Genomic DNA, 20,056 nt, shown 5'->3' on the forward strand with positions numbered 1-20,056 from the left:
GTTCACAGCAGCATCATTGACAATTGCCAAGGCACGGAAGCAACCCAAGTGTCTGTCAACAGAAGAATGGACAGAGAAGGGGTATATATATACAGTGGAATCTGCTCAGCCACAAAGAGGAAATGTTTCCATTTGCAGCAGCATGGATGGACTTCAAGGCCATCGTGTTAAGTGAAATAACTCAAAGGTAAACACTATATGACATCACTTACATATAGGACCTAAAACAGAAAACTAGTGAGTAAAACAACAACAAAAACGACTCACAGATACAGAGAACAGTTTAGTAGTTACCAGTGGGGAGCGCAGAGGAAGGAGGGGCAAGATGGGGCTAGTGGGTTGAGAGGTGCCAGCTGTGGTGTACAAACATTTAAGCTACGAGGACATATTGTATAGCACAAGGAATATAACCAGTGTTTGATAGTAACTATGACTCGATGGACATGAGTCTGAGTGAACTCCGGGAGTTGGTGATGGACAGGGAGGCCTGGCGTGCTGCGATTCATGGGGTCGCAAAGAGTTGGACACGACTGAGCGACTGAACTGATGAATGGAATATAACCTTTAAAAGTTATGAATGACTATGTTTCACACCTGTACCATGTAATACTGTTGTAATGATAACGCAACTTATGTAGTACTGTACATCAACTATACTTCGATTAACAATAAGAAAAAGTGGCTGGAGTGACACACGAGGTCACCACATGCCTCTGTACAGCAGGCACTTCTCCAGGCGTCAGCCACACAGTGGTGAGCAGAGCAGACCAGCCCAACTTCAGGGGCCTCAGTGCTCTTCTTTTCCCACAAAAGGAATGGAAGCCCCAGAAAGCTCACAGGCTTCCTCAAATCCTCCACATCACAAATGGCAGAATCAGTCCCCCTAAATCAGGAATTCTTAACCCAAAATCTGTTGTGTGCTCTTGTGACATTGTTGTCCTGACCATCGGTAGCTTCCATAAATTGGGATCATGATAGTATGAAAAAGCATATTGTACAGTTCTGTGGAATGGCCTATATAAGCTTTCATCAGATCCTCAAAGGAATAACTTTTCAGAAGATAAAATTTTTATATATTAGGCTGTCAATAATCTGGCTTAAGACTAAATATTTTAAAAACTAAAATCATGGCATCCGGCCCCATTACTGCATAGCAAATAGAAGGGGAAAAGGTGGAAGCAGTGAGAAATTTCATCTTCTTGGGCTCCAAAATCACTGCGGACAGTGACTGCAGCCATGAAATCAGAAGACAATTGCTTCTTGGCAGGAAAGCGATGACAAACCTAGACAGTGTGTTGAAAAGTAGAGACATTACTCTGCCGACAGTTGATGCCTTTGAACTGTGGTGCTGGAGTAGACTCCTGAAAGTTGTAGCAAGGAGATCAAGCCAGTCAAGGACTGATGCTAAAGCTCCGATATTTTGGTCATCTGATGCAAACAGACGACTCATTGGAAAAGTCCCTAATGCTGGGAAAGACGAAGGGCAGAAGGAGAAGAGGGCGTCAGAGGATGAGATGGCTGGATGGCATCACCGCTGCAATGAGCATGAACTTGGGCAAACTCTGGGAGATAGTGAGGGACAGGGAGGCTGTGCTGCAGTCCATGGGGTCACAAAGAGTCGGACACGACTGGGCGACTGAACGATAATCCAGCGTTAAACTTTCTTCAGAGTCGTCTTGCCATAAACATAAAATGGAAGCATTCAATATTATTGGCAGAAACTATCACCTAAAGTGACCATTGAGGCCCAAGCTGTGCACTCAGAACAGAGGTGGAAAGGCCATGGACGCCTCCTGGTGGCAGTGCTGGAGCAGCTCACCCTGGACTCCCCTCCCTGTGGACAAGGGACAAGTCTTGTTACTAAAGCAGTCTGAGTCACTGTGTCTGTTTCTTTTGGTTTGAATGCATGAGAAACTTTGTTGCCCTGCTGTGATGATTTTCAGAGAGTGGCCCCCCAGGCCTCAGCAGCTCCTGGGGGTTTATTAGAAATGCATCCTCAAGCCCTGCCTCAGAACTGCTGGTACTCCGGGCTTCCAGCTGACTCTGAGCTGTTTGAGATGCTCCCAGGAAGTTCTTTTTCTGCTTAAGTTAGCTAGAATTGGTTTCTGTTGCTTAAAACCAAGAATTTCAAAGGAAAACTGATAAATAGGGGAGTAAGGAAATTTGGAGAAAGAAAATTTGGGGCGATGTTACATTGCCCTGAGTAAAAATTCCACTAATATTCAGGGATGAGAATCTAGCAGCCTATGCCCTATGGTGGAGAATGACTAATTACCTGTGGTCACCTAAAACAAACTGTTCATCAGGGGCCAGGTTTGAGGAAGCTGCGTTGGCAATGCCACACAACAGTATGAAAGTGAAAAGGAATTCAGGATTGTAGGCAGAGCAGCAATTTCTAATAGCACTGAAAGTTTTCAAACAGCAAACACAGTGTCCAAAGTGTTCCCACTTTATAGACATAAGAATTGGGACTTGCTGTGCAGATGCTAAAATAATTTATATCTTACAATCACAGGGTTGAAATAGCCACAAAATGCCTGTGTGGAAGTTGGGACAATAATCTGGAAAGAATGAGACTATTTATCAGAACTGAGGTACTTAGCCGGCTTCAGCAGACCCACAGACACCCACCTGAGCGCCACCCTCCCATGCCATTCCCCCCACCAGATCAGATCAGTCGCGTCTGACTCTTTGCGACCCCATGAATCGCAGCACGCCAGGCCTCCCTGTCCATCACCAACTCCCGGAGTTCACTCAAACTAATGTCCATCGAGTCAGTGATGCCATCCAGCCATCTCATCCTCTGTCGTCCCTTTCTCCTCCTGCCCCCAATCCCTCCCAGCATCAGAGTCTTCTCCAATGAGTCAACTCTTCACATGAGGTGGCCAAAGTACTGGAGTTTCAGCTTTAGCATCATTCCTTCCAAAGAAATCCCAGGGGTGATCTCCTTCAGAAGGGACTGGTTGGATCTCCTTGCAGTCCAAGGTAGCTGGTTTTCTTCTGCTCCCCCTCCCCACCACCATCTCAGATCTGAAGTAGCCAGTAACAAAGTCGATGTCTAGAGAAGGCCGCTCCCAACCAAAGAACAAGCACTTTACTAACTCACGCCTACAAACATGAGGGGAGCACATGCAGGCATGGGTTCCCAGTGTTGGGTTCTAAACAAGAAAGAAGAGAGTGCTGGGTTGGGCTGAATTTATGGAGAGTGTGGTGGTTTAAACATCTCTTCTAGTTGTTGACTCACTGGTCATCCTAAATTCAGTGATGGCCAAGTGAAGTTCGAGTTTGGCACAGGGAATCTAGGGAGGTACTCTTCAAGCTCAGACAGGTGCCTCCATCTGGGAGGAATCCACAGAGCTCTGGTAAAAGATAGCTGAAAAAATTTAAAGCCTTTAATTATGTGTTAAAGTCAAAGTCCCTCAGTCCTGTCCGACTCTTTGTGACCCTATGGAGTATTAAGTCCATGGAATTCTCCAGGCCAGAAAACTGGAGTGGGTAGCCGTTCCCTTCTCCAGGGGATCTTCCCGACCCAGGGATCCGAACCCAGGTCTCCCGCACTGCAGGCGGATTTTTTACCAGCTGAGACACCAGGGAGCACAGATACTCATTGTACCACCAGGGAAATCCGAGAAGTTTTCTTCTAAAGCTATTAAGTCCGGTCAAATGTATGGATCATTTTTCTACAAAAACCTGAAAATTTCCTAGAATGAATATGTTACTATTTAAAGTTAGAATATTTCCAGAAATTAAAAGAACAGACAATATTCAGAATTTGGCGTGAAAGTGAGGATAAAATAAAAAATAAAGGAATAGACTAGAGATGCCTGCAACTGAGGTAATGGATGCCCTCTGTTCTCACACGGAACCCAGCGGCCAGACGCCGTCCTCCTCGCGGAGCTCCGTCGCGGCCGGGCACTCAGGAGCTGTCAACGGGAAAGAACTCGGCCAAAGGCAGACATAAACCCAGGACTCAGCAGCCGGGCGCTCGACCCCGCGGGAAGCACAAAGGGTTAGTGTTAGTGCGTGGAAGGGAGACCGGCCGCACCGCCGTTTCCCTTCGGGGAAGGGAGGGGCGCGTCAGGGGCTGGAGGCCCGTCACTTCCGGGCGCGGGAGGGCTGCCGGGGGCCGCCGCGCTCCGCACTGGGCGCCTGAGACCAGCGATCTGATTGGTCTGCGCGGGGGGCGCGGCGCCAAAGTCGTGTGAGCGCGCGCCCGCCCGTCCTGGGGCCGCGCGCACGTTCGCGCGTCCGGAGCCCGCGCCTGCGCCTCGCCGCCATTCGGGAGGCCGCCGCGCCCCAGGCCTTGGCGGAGCCGCCGGGACCGCGAGCTTCCCCCTCCTTTCCGGCCCGGATGCCGGCCGCGGCCCGCTGGTGAGGAGCGCGGCGGGCGGGGAGGGCCGTCCCCGGACCGCTGCCCGGAGGAGGCTTGGGCCTGCCGCCGACGAGGGCCCCAGGCGCGGCCGCAGGTCGGGTGGGGCCGCGGGCCTTGGGGCGGGAGCCGTGCGTCATCCCGCCCGAGGTCGGAAACGTTTTGTTTCAAACCGCACTGGGGCGACGGAACCCGGGCCCACGAGCTCCTGGTTCTGGAGGCGGTTTTTTCTGCCCCTCGGCTGCGTGGGCTTTGTCATTAATGCCGCTTGGAAGTCAGGGGGCAACCCGTGGAGTGGGGTGGCGTGTATCTGATAACTCAGCAACAAAAGGCCGTTTAAAAGTGGGCAAAGGACTTCAGTGGGTATTTCTCCGGAGGAGATGTGCACATGGTCCCAGAGCACGTCGAAGGATGACTCTTAGCTATCAGCGTTGTGAAAATGGAAACCAGTATGCGATACCGCTTCACACTCGCTAATATTGGTAAAAAAAAAAAAAAAAAGATTCTGAAGTGTTGATGAGGACCTGGAGAAATTGGAACAGTCCTGCTTTGCTGTCTGGGAAGTGAAATGATGCGGCTATCAGCTATGGAAAATGGTTTAGAAATTACCATTTGAAGTTACCAGCAGTTCCCCTCTTAGGTATAAATTCCAAAGAATTGAAAGCAGAGACCCAGGTACTTGTACACCAGTGTCCATAGCAGCCTTATTCAGAGTAGCCAAGAAGAGGGCTTCTCTGGTGGCTCAGTGAGGAAAAAACCTGGCTGCAATACGGGAGACCTGGGTTCGATTCCTGGGTTGGGAAGATCCCCTGGAGGAGGGCATCGCAACCCACTCCAGTATTCTTGCTTGGAGCCTGGTGGGCTGCAGTCCCTGGGGTGGCAAGGAGTCAGACACGACTGAGTGACTAAGTGCAGCACAGTCTTTGTTCAACCATAATAGCCAAAGGAGGTAACAATCTACATGACTGTCAACGGATGAGTGGGGAAAAAATTGTGGTGTATACAGTGGGCTGCTGCATATCCTTGGAATGAAATTATGATGCATGCTTCAGTGTATACATGCTAAGTAGGAAAAGCCCGGCACAAAACCCCCAATATTTTATGATTCCTCTCAAAGAGGGAATTGTTGAATGGGTATAGAATTTCTGTTTGTGATGATTTTGGAAATGGATAATGGAAACGGCCATACAACATTGTGAATGTACTTAATGCCACTAGATTATGCATTTAAAAATGGTAAGTTGAATGGTTTATTAATTTTTAAAGTGGTATTTGAGAAAGAACCTGGATAGATAGCAGAACATTATTGTGGTCCTTCATCAGATGCTATTTGCCTGACCTTGAGTAAGTTATTAATGTCTAGGTTTCAATTTCCTTACCTGTAAAGTTTGCTTATTCCTGTAGCATAAAAATCCATGCTTCAGGATTCAGCGAATTCTTGGCAAGCATTTTTGCCTCCTGCTGGTTGTGGAAGCATTTTCCCTGCAAAAAGTTGTTGAGATGCTTGAAGAAAGCGGTAGTCTGTTGGAGAGAGGTCAGGTGAATATGATGGATGAGGCAAACTTCCTAGCCCAGGTCATTCCACTTCCGAAGCGTTGGTTGTGTGACATGTGGTTGGATGTTGTTGTGGGGAAGAATTGGGCCCTTTCTGTTGACCGGCACCAGCTGCAGGTGTTGCAGTTCAGGGTGTATCTCATGGATTTGCTGAGCATACATCTCTGGTGTCATGATTTTGCCGGGATTCAGAAAGCTGTAGTGGATCAGACGGGCAGCAAACCACCAGACGATGACCATGACCTTTTTTTGGTGCAAGTTTAGCTTTGAGAAGTGCTTTGGAGCTTCTTCTCAGTCCAAGCACTGAGCTTGTCATCGTTGGTTGTTGTATAAAATCTACTTTTTGTTTCACATCATAATCTGATGGAGAAATGAATCATTGTTGCATAGAATAAGAGAAGACAACACTTCAAAAGGATGATTTTGTGTGTGTGTGTGTGTGTTCAGCTGATGAGCTGGCCACTTATCAAGCCTTTTTACCTTTCCCATTTGCTTCAAATTCTGAACAACTGTAGAATGGTTGATGTTGAGTTTTCTGGCAACTTCTCATGTAGTTGTAAGAGGATCAGGTTTGATGATCGTCTCAATTGATCATTGTCAACTTTGGTGGCAAGCCACTGCACTCCTCATCTTCAAGGCTCTTGTCTCCTTGGTAAAACTTCTTGAACTACCACTGCACTCTACTTTCGTTAGCAGATTCTGGACCAAATGCATTGCTGATACTGTGAATCGTCTCTGGTGCACTTTATGAGCCATTTTGAACTCGAATAAAAAAACCACTTGAATTTGCCTTTTATCTAACATCATTTTCCTAGTCTAAAATAAACAGCAAGTAATGTCATTAGCAAAAAGAAGCCATAAAGTGAGAAATGCATGTTAAAATGATGTATATCGTGACCACATTTATTTAAGAATGTATTCCAATATCAAACAGCAAAGTTTAACAATGCAAAACCACACTTTTTCATCAGCCTAATACTTTAATGGCTGCATTCACCATCCGCAGTTATTTTGCTGCCCAAGAAAATAAAATCTGTCACAGCTTTCACCTTTTCTCCATTTACCATGAAGTGATGGGACTGGATGTCATGATCTTAGTTTTTTGAATGTTGAGTTTTTTGAATGTTGTCAGGCCAGTTTTTTCACTCTTCTCTTTCACCCTCATCAAGAAACTCTTTAGTTCCTCTTTGCTTTCTGCCATTAGAGTAGTATCATCTGTATATCTGAGGTGGTTGATATTTCTTTGGCAGTCTTGATTCTAGCTTGTGATTTATCCAGCCTAGGATTTTGCTCTGTGTATATAATTTCATAGTGGATCATTAAATTGAAACTCAACGAGGGCGATGTCGTGGATATTAGCTACCGTAATCTTTGGTGTCATTTTATTAAACTTAATGTCTAGGCTTTGGATTGGACCCCTGTTGCTGTTGGAAGGGGCAGGATAGTGAGAAATTATCAGAATTATAGAGGGCACAGATTTTCACAGTGAAGTAATTTTGATTACTCTTCCTTTTGTTTTTTTTCAGGTTCAACTTCTCATCTCTGTCCTTCATGTACTATACATTGTTTTCTGTGGTCTAGTCAAAAAGCCATGTACACTTGCCTGCCCTTTGAAGACCATTTTAAAGAATTTTTCTAAGACAACTGGTAAGTCTGCTAATGCAAAAACATGGTGTACTGTATTTCTTCCTTGTTCTAAAAGTATTTGTCCTGAATCTATACCGTAATATTCTAGTAGCATTGCTTTGCATATATTTTTGTGTGCTTTTAACATTTTTCACTTTCTAACATATAAGCGAATATTTTATGATGAGTGCATTTTTAAAAAGTGCTTAGAGTTTTTAAGGGAAAACGTTAAAAGCATACATACCCATATTGATAGTGGTGTATGAACATGTATTAATTGTGTTAGTTACAGAATCTGGTTTAGCAGTTGTTGGATCCATGCTAAGAAGGGCATACCTGATATAACTGGTGGAGAATAGAATAGAATCCAGAATAGAATCACAAAACTTAGTAATTGCTAAATAGAATGCTGCATCTCAGGAAAAGAACATTATATGTCGTTGATTACACGTGTAATCAATGTTGAGATGAAAACTATCCATTTGGGGTCAGAAACAGGCTGGATACCAGAGAATTAAAGATACAAATATGTAAGAAGAGAATGAAGTTACCATTATCATAGGAAAAATACTGAGTTATTAAAAAAGTATTTGAGAAGGCATAATTTAAAACAGTCATAAGAGAAACAGTTTTAAATTTTTAATTTTTGTGTAAACCAATTGGTCAAAAAGTTCTTTTGGATTTTCCCATGATATGTTACGGAAAACCTGAATGAACTTTTTGGCCAACCCAATATGTAGTTTAGGGGGAAAAAAAAGTCAAAGTCAAGAGACAAATGGTAAATTGAGAGGGTAGTTTCTATAAAATGACTGACTTCTTTTATATACAAAGACTATTTACAAATAATTAAAAAAATGCATAAAGTACATCCTAGAAAAAAGATATACACGTGGCTGATAAAAAGGGAGGATACTCAGTCTTTCTCATTAAAGAACGTTAAAACAATAGTGAGATGTCAGTTTTCACCTAAGGAGTAGCAAGTGTTTGAAGTGTAATGATCCTCTGGTGATGAGGGAGTTGGGAATTCTTGAATTATCCCTCACATAGACGCACTTGGTATGTAAGGTATGTAATAGTGCTGCAGGTTTTTGAGAGTTTGGTGAAACATTAGTTTCAGTTGCAAATAGCCTTCGAAACATTTCTAGGAATTTCCCCTACAAAAATACCCTCACATTCAAAGATCTGTATAAGGAATTTCAGTGCTTAGCCTGTGTGTAAAGATACCCTAGGAAATGCCTTCTAATTCAGCAGAAGCCTGTATGTGCGCTTACTGTAGAAATAGAAACTTGGTCCAGTTGCTCTCAGAGTCACCAAAACACGTTCCTCTCACTTCCTTGCGATCTGGCCCTGTTGTTTCTCCTGAGCCACAGACTTCTCTTCTTTAAATGGAAGCTCATTGCAGAAAAATATGTTTAATACCTCATTTGTATAGAATGTATTCGTGCCCTTTTGTAAACATAGAACTTCTCTTTAGTGATACGTAAGTACAGTGACAACCCCTGGGAAGTGATACTGTGAATGTCTTGTCCGCATGTATGAGTAGTGAGTTTTTCTTAAGTTTTACTGCCTAAGAAGATTAGCTTAAAAGTTTAAAAGTCCTGTTTTCTGGCAAACAAGTTGCCTCAAGGGTGTCCTCCATCTGAATTGCTGTTTTGGCAAACCCCCTCACAGCCTTTAAGGTCTCTGCTGAGAGCCTTCTCTGTGTTGTCTTCCACATTCGTATCTTCTCAACAGATATAAGTACCACATTGTAAGACACCCCTAAAACCCAAACACCTAGAAGAGCATAGGGCACAAAATAATTAATTCATTAAATGAATGGATAAAAATACATTAGGATGGATAAAGCATTACAAGATAAGTTGTCTTTTTTTTTTAAAGTTGTCTTTTCACAGTTAGATTTAGTTTAACAAGCACTTTGTAAAGTGGGTCTAAAGTTTCTTGCTCTGCCTGAATAGCCTAGCTTTAACTTTGACATTTACTCAGCCTTTGTGTGCTAACAGCTTGTTGATTCAGGGTATTAAAGTGTAAGGCACATGCAGTAGATAATTCTGGAATCAGGCTTGGGTTCCTGACAGTCTTATAACCTGGGTAATTGACTTTGAACATTAGGTTCGTCATCTGTAGATGAAAATAATATTGGAGTCATATTGTTAGGATTAAATGAGACGATATATGTAAAAATAGCAGAGTTCCTGGGACTTGGTTAAAAAAATTAGTTATATTTTCCCCTTCTCTTCACAGTCTTTATAGAGATATTTATAATAAATGCATGTGCCATTCTAGACTTAAAATTTTTCAAGTATAGAATGGACTAGAAATAGCATTTCATTCAAATTATGATCCCTGAAAATCATTCATTTATTTCTCCTTTGTTGCAGCACTGTTTTTAAAGAATATAATCGTGTATGTTAGAAAAATGGAAGTATTCCAGGAACTTCGTAAGACGTCGGCACGTTTGGAGTGTGACCACTGCAATTTTAGAGGCACAGATTATGAAAATGTACAAATCCACATGGGTACCATCCATCCAGAATTTTGTGATGAAATGGATGCCGGTGGGTTAGGTAAAATGATATTTTACCAGAAAAGTGCAAAGCTGTTTCACTGCCATAAATGCTTTTTCACCAGCAAGATGTACTCTAATGTATACTATCACATCACGTCTAAACATTCTGCTGCAGAGAAATGGAATGAGAAACCAAAAAATCAGTTCAACAAAGAAGGAGAACCTGTGAAAAGTCCCCCTCTTCCTGAACACCAGAAAACAGCCTCCAGTTCAGCAGAACTCCTGAAGCCTGCCCCTGCCCTTTCTATAGAAACACAGAAACTTGGCCCAGTTGCGTCTCCAGAATCACCAGAACCAGCTCCTCTTCCTTCCCTGGACTCTCAGAAGCCTGGCCCTGTTGTTTCTCCTGAGCCACAGACACCTTCTCTTCCTTCTCCTGAGCCTCCAAAACCGGCCCCTGTCTCTTCTCCTGAACTTCCAAAACCAGCCCCTCTTGTTTCTGAATCTCAGAAACTAGTCCCTGTTCCTTCTCCAGAACCACAGAAACTTGCTCCTGTGTCTCCTGAGCCAATAAAGGCCACTCTGACTAATCCCAAACCCCAGAAACACTCCCATTTCCCAGAAACATTGGTGCCGCCTTCCGCCCCATCCCCCGAGTCACCAGTACTAGCTGCCTCCCCAGAACCTTGGGGACCGTCCCCAACTGCATCTCCGGAGTCTCGGAAGCCAGCCCAGACTGTCTCCCCTGAGCCGAGGAAGCTGTCCCCATCAGTGTCTCCTGAACCTTGGAAGCTGTTCTCTGCTGTCTCCTCAGAGCCTCGGAGGCCAGCCCCATCTGTGTCACCAGGCTCTTGGAAGCCAGGGCCACCTGGATCCCCCAGGTCTTGGAAATCCAGTCCGTCAGCAGCATCAGGACCTTGGAAGCCAGCTAAACCTGCTCCATCTGTGTCTCCTGGACCTTGGAAACCGACTCCATCTGTGTCCTCCGCCTCCTGGAAGTCTTCATCAGTCTCGTCTGGTTCCTGGAAATCTCCTCCTGCGTCTCCTGAGTCCTGGAAGTCTGGCCCACCAGAGCTGCGAAAGACCGCTACCACCTTGTCACCTGAACACTGGAAGACAGTTCCTCCAGAGTCTCCTGAGCTTCGCAAACCTGGCCCAACACTGTCCCCAGAGATCCGGAGTCCAGCAGGATCTCCAGAGCTCAGAAAGCCCTCAGGGTCTCCAGAGATTTGGAAGTTTTCTCCTGATCAGCGGAAAACATCTCCTGCTTCAGTTGATTATCCTGAGTCCCAGAAAAGTTCCCGTGGTGGTTCCCCTGATCTCTGGAAGTCTTCCTTTTTCATCGAACCTCAGAAACCTGTCTTCCCTGAGATACGGAAACCAGGTCCTTCTGGGCCATCTGAGTCCCCAAAAGCAGCCTCTGATATCTGGAAGCCTGTTCTCTCTGTCAGTACTGAGCCTAGAAAGCCTTCCCTGTTTTCTGAGCCTACCAAAACCGCCCCTCCTGCTTCTCCTGAACCACGAAAACGTGCTCTTTTTCCAGAGCCCCGGAAGCATGCCCTTTTCCCTGAACTTCCAAAGTCTGCCATCTTCTCGGAGTCTCAAAAGGTAGTTGAGCTTGGTGATGAACCACAGGCAGATGCCATTGATGATCAAAAGTGTGATGTTTTAGTTCAGGAAGAACTAATGGCTACACCTAAGAAACTCTTGGAAGACACTTTATTTCCTTCCTCAAAGAAGCTCAAGAAAGACAACCAAGAGAACTCTGACGCTGAGCTTAGTGGCAGTGAGTGTATCAAAGCAGATTTGGATGCAGTAGATGGTAAGGGCCAAGAATCCAGCAGTGACCAAGAGCAGGTTGATGTGGAATCTATTGATTTTAGTAAAGAGAACAAAATGGACATTACTAGTCCAGAGCAGTCCAAAAATGTATTGCAGTTTACTGAAGAAAAAGAGGCTTTTATCTCTGAAGAAGAGATTGCAAAATACATGAAGCGTGGAAAAGGAAAGTATTATTGCAAAATTTGTTGCTGTCGTGCTATGAAAAAAGGTGCTGTTTTGCATCATTTGGTTAACAAGCATAATGTCCATAGTCCTTACAAATGTACAATTTGTGGAAAAGCTTTTCTTTTAGAATCTCTCCTTAAAAATCATGTAGCTGCTCATGGGCAAAGTTTGCTTAAATGTCCACGTTGTAATTTTGAATCAAATTTTCCAAGGGGCTTTAAGAAACATTTAACTCATTGTCAAAGCCGGCATAATGAGGAAGCAAATAAAAAGCTGATGGAAGCTCTGGAACCTCCACTGGAGGAGCAGCAAATTTGATTTTTAAACATGATGTGGATATGTGCTCTACAGAGTTGTCTATTGAACCCATTTGTTGAAAGTATCGGTTAGAAAGCCTAGCTGGGCCAGTAGATGCTGATGTTTGTGGTGTACTGTGTTTGTCTCAGTGGTGTTACAAAGAATAAGTGTTATTTTTTTCTTGGTCTCTTGTTTATGTGGCTGTTGTATAAGTCAATAAATGCATATTGTATATTCCATATGGGTAAAATTTCTCTAATTTCTTTAGTATATTTGAGTAATACGAAGAGGTAGGTGTTCTGTATAACAAGACTAAGTCGTACCCAGTTGGAAATGTCTAGTTAAATCTTTTTTGTGCAACTAATTTTGGACAATGGAAATTAGGCATGAAAATTCTGAGAAGTTTTGTTCTCTTAAGTGTGTTTTCAGATCATAAAAATTATTTTAAAGTTTCTATTTGGTCATAAAATATTAGTTTATTAATCTTGAACCACTTTTAGGTGTTTATTAGCTTTTATGTCATGGAAGTTTGGAGTCTCAGGGTTGCCGATTTTCTGCTAAAAGAGGGGAAATTGAGTCAGTTTAAAATATAGTTTGCAGTCTTCTCCTGTAGGAAACAGAAACGGGTGTGATTTTAGGTCTTGTCCTTAGTTGATTTCTTTGGGGTCTTCCATTCTGTACCCTGCCCCGGCTCTGGCCCTCCCCTTCCCTGTGGGCTCATACCCACAGGTGGTCCTTACTCGCCAAATGTGGTACGGGTTGCACCTCCTCCTGGGCCTTACGCACCATCTTTTGGGGCTTCAGACCAAGGTCATGAGCAGAACTGAAAGTCTTCCAGATTCACCACAAAAAGTTTTATAAATAAACATTACTGTTTAAGAAATACGTCAGTTCTGTGTTTTTCACAGTTGTTACTGTAAGTACTTGGTGCCTGTTTATGGATTGTTTTATTCTAAAATATTTTGTCAAATGTGTATCAACCAAATTAAAAACAAAGGCTTTCATGTTAGCAACATCTTCCTATGTGTTTTCTTTTGTGTAATTATTTCCAGTTTCCACTTGTTTTCACACTGATTTTCATATCTGGAGCAGCATTTTCTAAGCTCCTTTTTCTCAGGGTGGTCAGGTAGGTTCAGGGACTGTACGGTCATCCCTTGGTGCCCACAGGGAATTAGTTCCATGACACCCTGCAGATACCAAAATCCATGGATGCTCAAGTCTCTTAAAAGCATGTAATGTTTGTGTTTAACCTGCACACGTCCTCCCATACTTTAAATCATCTCTAGATAACTTAGAGTGCCTAACACAATGTAAGTGCATTGTAAATAGTTATCAGCAAGTGGCAAATTCAAGTTTTGCTTTATGGAACTTTCTGGAAATTTTTTCGAATATTTTTGATCCATGATTGGTTGAATCCATGAAAGTGGAAACCAAGGATGCACGAGTCCTAGCTTCATGAGGCTTTGTATGAAAATTCTCATCAATCCACGCTAGCCTATTAAAGGGCACTTAATCCTGGTGGTGGTCAGTCCTGACTGCTTCATTTAAACAATAGGTTGCATTTATTGTCGTAAGGATTCTGATTTGTAGCCAGAAATGAGATATTGGCTAATGCACTTGAATTCCATCAAACAAGCAGCTCCAGACCTGTCATTTCAGAGAACATGGTCTGGCAGGGAAGGCACTGCTTGATGGGATTGTTGGTTTACACTGGGCAGCTTAACAACAAGCTTGTGAGTTGTGGAGTTGACTCCTAGACATGATGCCAACAGGCAGGTGGGGGAAGGTGTCTTGGATACAGCTGTCTTTAATATGCTGACTTGATTAAAATTATGAGTAGAAAAACAAGGGGCCTCCAGTGCCCAGAAACTGTTTTGAAGCCTGCAATCAAAACAACCATGTCTGAGCATGTAACAGCATGCAACAGGTTCTTTGGAGTCATATCTTTCGGTGCAGTCTTCTCAGAGAGTCCTCTATGTCTGCTCAAGGGGAATCAAGCTAGATCCTATAACTTGGCATCTCATGTTGGTGTTTAATAATGCTGTCATAAGATGGATTTGGTGCTAGATTAAGTAGCTGTGCTGCATGTGTAGTTTGGCATTAAGGCCAATTTTAGTTGAGTAAACCACCATGTTCTTGGCTCACCTCAGTTGTAAGCTTCCCATTTTTTTCTCCTTTTACCTCTAAGGGGTAAACTGTCCTTAGTTTAGAACCCATTTACTTTCTTTTTACTTTTTCATTTGTTTATGTATTTTTGGCTGTGTAAGAATTTTCCACAATGTGATCCACACAGTCAAAGGCAATGAAGCAGTCACTGAACTGATTGTGACTTTATGCTTCTGGTGCCAAAGAAACGAGATTTCTTTGAGGAACACATACAGATTGCCATTAGACACATGAAAAATGCTCAGCATCCCTATCCGTTCAGTTCAGTCGCATGGCTCTTAGGAAATTCTGGAGGAATATATCAAAAAGAACGGGTTTCCCAGGCCAGATTAGATGTAAAGAGCCTGTCTGCCAATGCAGGAGAAGTAAGTTCAATCCCTGGGTGGGGAAGACGCACTGGAGGAGGGCATGGCAACCCACTTCAGTATTCTTCCCTGAAATACTATGGACAGAAGAGCCTGGCAGGCTACAGACCACAGGGTCCACAGAATCAAACATGACTGAAGGGTTAGGGGTTAGGGTTTAGGGTTAAGGTTAGGGTTAGGATTTAGGGTTAGAGTTGGGGGGTTGGGAGGGTAGAGGAGGGGGTCAGGAGTGTGGAGAAGGGGGTCGGCAGTGTGGAGGAGGGGTGGGAGGATGGAAGGCCTGCTGTCTGCACATAAGTCCCCACCCCCGACCATCTTCAGAATTGCTCATTCGTGTAGCAAGCATCCTAGTTGGGTTTTCACCTGTGTAACTGGTGGGTTCTTATTGAGCAATGTGAACAGTGACATTAAATGTCCTCAGTCAGGACTAGATACTTAACTATGCCACATACAGGTGTAAGAACCTGGGGAGGCATGTGCAGCCAGTACCCCTAGGAAAAGGGTTCAGACTTGACCCTTCAACATTTTGGGGTCCAATCACTGCTTTATCATTTATGAGGGCCCAGTTCTGACTCTAAGGGTTCTGTAATCCAGCCTCCATCCTCCTTTAATGAGACCCACACTTCTAGGATCCTACAGAGCAGGGCCTGTGTGAGTTCTCTGTGGCTTCTCTAACAAACAACCACATGTTGGGTGATTTAAAGCAGCAGGAGTTCATCCTCCCCCAGTACTGGAAACCAGACACCTGAGATCAAGGGCTGAGGTCCCTCCAGAGGCTCCAGGATAGGAGCCTTCCTGCCTTCTCCAGCTTTGGGGCTCCAGGGGTCCCGGGGCTTGTGGCCCCGTCCTTCCCACCTCTGCCTCCATCTTCACAAGGCTTCTCATCTGTGTCCTCTTTCATCTCTTATAAGGACTCTGGCAGTTGGATTGAAGGTCACCCTAACCCTAGATGACCTTACCTTGAGATCCTTAACTACATCTACAAAGACCCTTTTCCCAGATATGGCCCTGTTCCCGTGTTTTGGGGGACACATCTTTTGGGGCCACCATTTACCCCATTATCTGTATATAAAATAACCCTTATTTTAGGAGATCACCACAGGCCCATATAGACGGGCACAGACAGCAGCCACACTCGTGGCGTCTGGAGAGAATCAGGATCCTGGAGTCACCTGGAACAGATCATGCCTGGCTTCATCAGGTGAGGGGAATCACAGGGAGGAGTGGGGCATGGTCCTGTTCAGGCTTCAGAAAGACCATGTTGGGTGGGATGTGAGACGCACTGTGAGGGCAGGAAGCTTTGTAGGGCCTGATGGAGGGATTAGGCTTGGGCCAGGGCTGTGGGTGTAGAGTGGAATTAGTGTGGGGATTGGCCATATACCCTGGAGAAGGAGCTGACAGTCCCCGGGGCACAAGGAACTGGGAACCTGGGAGGCTTCTGTGTTTCTGAACCAAACTTGAGTCCACACACCTGAGAGCAGTAAAGCCAGTCGTCTGACACCTGGTGCAGTAAAGGAAAGTGCAGCATTAACTGTAAAGGCACCAATACGTGGAGACAGGTAACTCGTGCTGTAAACCCTGAAATCCCCGAAGGGCTTCAGGAAAGCAGTATTACGGGCCACATGAGGGAGGGGGTGACAGAGAACTGCTGGTGCACGGTTCTCTGGTTGGTGAGGTAACAGGCGGCTAACCTCACAAATCCTCAGGCACTGGACACTCTGGGGGTGACGTGTTCATGCTCATCAAGTAGTTAACTTCTTCCACTCAGTGGGGCTTTTAGCAGCTGTTACACAACTCCCTGAATGTGCCTCAGATACTGTTGTCTCCATACTTCAGAGAGGAGTTACAGCAGAGGATACGGGACGGGGTCTGTTCTGGGAGGGCCCCATTGGCTCCTGCTTGGTTACACCAGGTGTCTGGGCTCAGCCAGCTGGAGAAGTTGGGGCTGCCTTCTGGGTGTGGGAAGCAGCAGGATCTCAGTCCTTGAGGGGCCTGTTAGTCCCCAGGATGAGATGGGGAGGCTGTGGATGGACAGATGCACCTGGCCTAGGAGAGGGGTACAGGCTGGAAATGTCACTGGAATCATTGCAGGGAGGAAGGGGAAAGGCCAGGAGGGGGCAGGTTGGTTATAGCACCTATGTGCAGGTGATGGTGATCCTGTTGGACACAACTCAGAGCCATAAGGAGTGGTGGTCAGGGGCTCAGCTTCGTTCTCTTGCTCTTTGTTTATCTGTAACTTCCCACTCCTGCAGTGAGGAGCCTGGCCCCCACCATTTGCATTTGTCAGGTCTTTTCTCCTCTTCAGATAACGTGTACAGTGGTCTCAGAATTGCTAGCTACTGCACTCTGGAACGGAGAAGGCAATGGCACCCCACTCCAGTACTCTTGCCTGGAAAATCCCATGGACAGAGAGGCCTGTTGGGCTGCAGTCCATGGGGTCGCTAGGAGTCGGACAAGACTGAGCGACTTCACTTTCACTTTTTGCTTTCATGCATTGGAGAAGGAAATGGCAACCCACTCCAGTGTTCTTGCCTGGAGAGTCCCAGGGATGGCGGAGCCGGGTGGGCTGCTGTCTCTGGGGTTGCACAGAGTCGGACACGACTGAAGTGACTTGGCAGCAGCAGCACTCTGGAAAGATCTGTACAAAATGAAGCCCAGTGTTTATGTGCAGGCCATTTTGCCTTTTGTGTATCTATTCATTCATTTCCAAAGTCAACACATTTCGCCCCATCTCCTACAGTGAGATATCTTTTCAGTGCCTTTCTAATGTGGTTAGGTTTTATTGCATTGTGTATTCTGTTCTGCGACTCTCCTACACCCTGAATAACTATACTTGAGTAGATTGTTTGATCCTTTGGGCTATACAAATTGATAAGCGTAGACAAACGCATAGTGACAGGGGTCCATCCTAAAGCGTCACAGGGAATACTTCAGCCCCTTCAGCAGATGATCTGCTTATCATCTGTGTAGCTTTGCTTTTCCTAGAATGTCATAAATGAGGTCATACCCCAGACTATTCTTTCACTGAGTGATATGCACGTGAGAGTTAACCATGCTTTTCAAGGTTTGGTGGTTCATTCCTTACTACTGATGAGTAATACTCCATTGCATGTGTATGGGAGGAAAAACAATTTTCACTCTGCCCTTCCATAATACAAGACAAATCACCAGGAGAAAAAACAGAGGCATACCTCCTCTATGCTTCCCTGGTGGCTTTGTGGTAAAGAATCTGCCTGTAATACAGGAGACTTGGGTTTGACCCCTGGGTTGGGAAGATCCCCTGGAGAAGGAAATGGCAACCCACTCCAGTATTCTTGCCTGGGGAATCCCATGGACAGAGGAGCCTGGCAGGCTATAGTCTGTGGTGTTGCAAGGAGGTGAACATGACTTAGTGACTAAAACAACAAATAGCTTCTGTATACAGGGGAGCTACCAAATAAACCTGAGTCACTCCCTGAAATGTCCAAAGTCATCACCTTAAATGCCATCTTCAGCTAAAAACAAGACCCTGAAGGATGGGAGAAGCCCATTATGGAAGGTAATTACACAAAACACAGTAAAGAAGGGTATGATTGTTTATAGATTTAAGTCGGGACCTCTCCATTGATAAATTACTTGAGTTTTAATTGTCCTTTTATTTCTGGTGCAAACAGGGACAACCCTTAAATGAAGAGATTTCTCTGTTGTAAATGTCCATCACAAAATGGCAATTGCTACTTAGTTTACTGAGAGTCCTCTTTTTTTTTTTTTTTTCTTTTTTCATGGAAGTGGACTTAAGCAATCCTCACAGCAGAGAGGCATATTTTGGGGTGGCATGTTCTACTTGCTTTGACATGGATATACCCCAATTTGATTATGCATTCATCTATTGAAGGATACCCTGATTACTTTTAACTATTATGGGTAGTGCTGCTGTGCCTAAGTTCATCTTTGTTTGCGTTTGGGCATGGATTTTTCAAAGCAGTTTCCTAAATACTGGAAGTACGATTGTTGGCTCTCAAGGTGAGGTGTGCTTAGCTTTAGAGAAAACTGCCCAACTGTGTTACAAGGTGGCTATGCATGCATCCCACCAGCAGTGAGGGAGCGTTCCTGCTATTCCTCAGCCTCCAGCAATTGGTATTGTCATATATTTAGAGTTTAGCAGCCCTAATATGTGTAGTGTGATAGCTTGTGACTTTAATTTGTAATTCCCTAATGGTGTATGGTGTATGATGTTGGGTGTGTTTCTGTTTTGTACTATCTGTATAACTTTTTTTTGGCTGTGTGTCTCTTCAGATCTTTACTTGTTGTTTATAGGGTTGTTCAAGAGGTCTTTCTCTATTTTGTGTCCAAATCCTGTATCAGAATTTTTCAAATATTTTTCTTCCAGTTTGTGGCTTGTATTTTGATTTTCTGAATGAGGTCTTTCAGAATAGACATCTTTATTTCTATAAAGTCCACAATATTTTTCTTTTGTAGACTGACAGCTCGTGTGTTAAAACTCAAAGCTCATGATATACAGGCCAAACCCAGGGTCATGTAGATTTTCTATGTTCATGTCTACAATTTTGATAGTTTCAAATTTTAACTGTCTGTTAATAAATTTGAGAGAATTTGGTGACTACGTTTCATTCTATACAGTTTCAAGTTAATTATTCCTTAACTATTTTGGAGAAGTTTTGGATATTGGCAATATTTCAGTTTGAATTTCCATAGTTTAATGGACCTAGCAGAACTGCCCCGAGGGGCGGAGTCTCCACTTAGCTGTGCCTGCGCGAGTGAGGGCGGAGAAAGCAATGGCACTCCACTCCAGTACTCTTGCCTGGAAAATCCCATGGATGGAGGAGCCTGGTAGGCTGCAGTCCATGAGGTCGCTAGAGTCGGACACGACTGAGTGACTTCACTTTCACTTTTCACTTTCATGCATTGGAGAAGGAAATGGCAACCCATTCCAGTATTCTTGCCTGGAGAATCCCAGGGACGGCAGAGCCTGGTGGGCTGCCGTCTCTGCGGTTGCACAGAGTCGGACACGACTGAAGCGACGCAGCAGCAGCAGCAGCAGCAGCAGCAGCAGCAGCAGCAGCAACGTGAGTGAGGGAGGCTTGATCTGCAGTTCCCATTGGCTGGCAGGGAGCGAGGAGCCCGCCTCCTCGACCACCCCCACCCCAAGCGGAATTCCCGCTC

The 20,056-nt window shown here is 44.7% G+C and overlaps 1 protein-coding gene across 4 annotated transcripts; it reads left to right on the forward strand.

Annotated features, from left to right (window-relative positions):
• Positions 1 to 4,230: 4,230 nt before the first annotated feature.
• Positions 4,231 to 13,371, forward strand: CHAMP1 (chromosome alignment maintaining phosphoprotein 1). Of its 4 annotated transcripts, none has more exons than XM_019971865.2 (3): positions 4,231 to 4,371; positions 7,450 to 7,570; positions 9,931 to 13,371. In XM_019971865.2, the coding sequence occupies exon 3, from the start codon at positions 9,969 to 9,971 to the stop codon at positions 12,381 to 12,383; it is 2,415 nt and encodes an 804-aa protein (XP_019827424.1). In that variant the 5' UTR covers positions 4,231 to 4,371; positions 7,450 to 7,570; positions 9,931 to 9,968; the 3' UTR covers positions 12,384 to 13,371. The 4 variants fall into 4 exon arrangements, with proteins under 4 accessions (XP_019827424.1, XP_019827425.1, XP_070656649.1 ...); XM_019971866.2 differs by having other exon boundaries at positions 4,238 to 4,466; XM_070800548.1 differs by lacking the exon at positions 4,231 to 4,371 and adding an exon at positions 4,482 to 5,044.
• The last annotated feature ends 6,685 nt before the right edge of the window (positions 13,372 to 20,056 follow it).

The sequence above is a fragment of the Bos indicus genome, chromosome 12 (genome assembly GCF_029378745.1).
Source record: "Bos indicus isolate NIAB-ARS_2022 breed Sahiwal x Tharparkar chromosome 12, NIAB-ARS_B.indTharparkar_mat_pri_1.0, whole genome shotgun sequence".
NCBI lineage: Eukaryota > Metazoa > Chordata > Mammalia > Artiodactyla > Bovidae > Bos > Bos indicus.

Bases quoted from the DNA above. Each gene is read 5' to 3' on its own strand.
- CHAMP1 (XM_019971865.2), top strand. From the start codon at position 9,969: ATGGAAGTATTCCAGGAACTTCGTAAGACGTCGGCACGTTTGGAGTGT.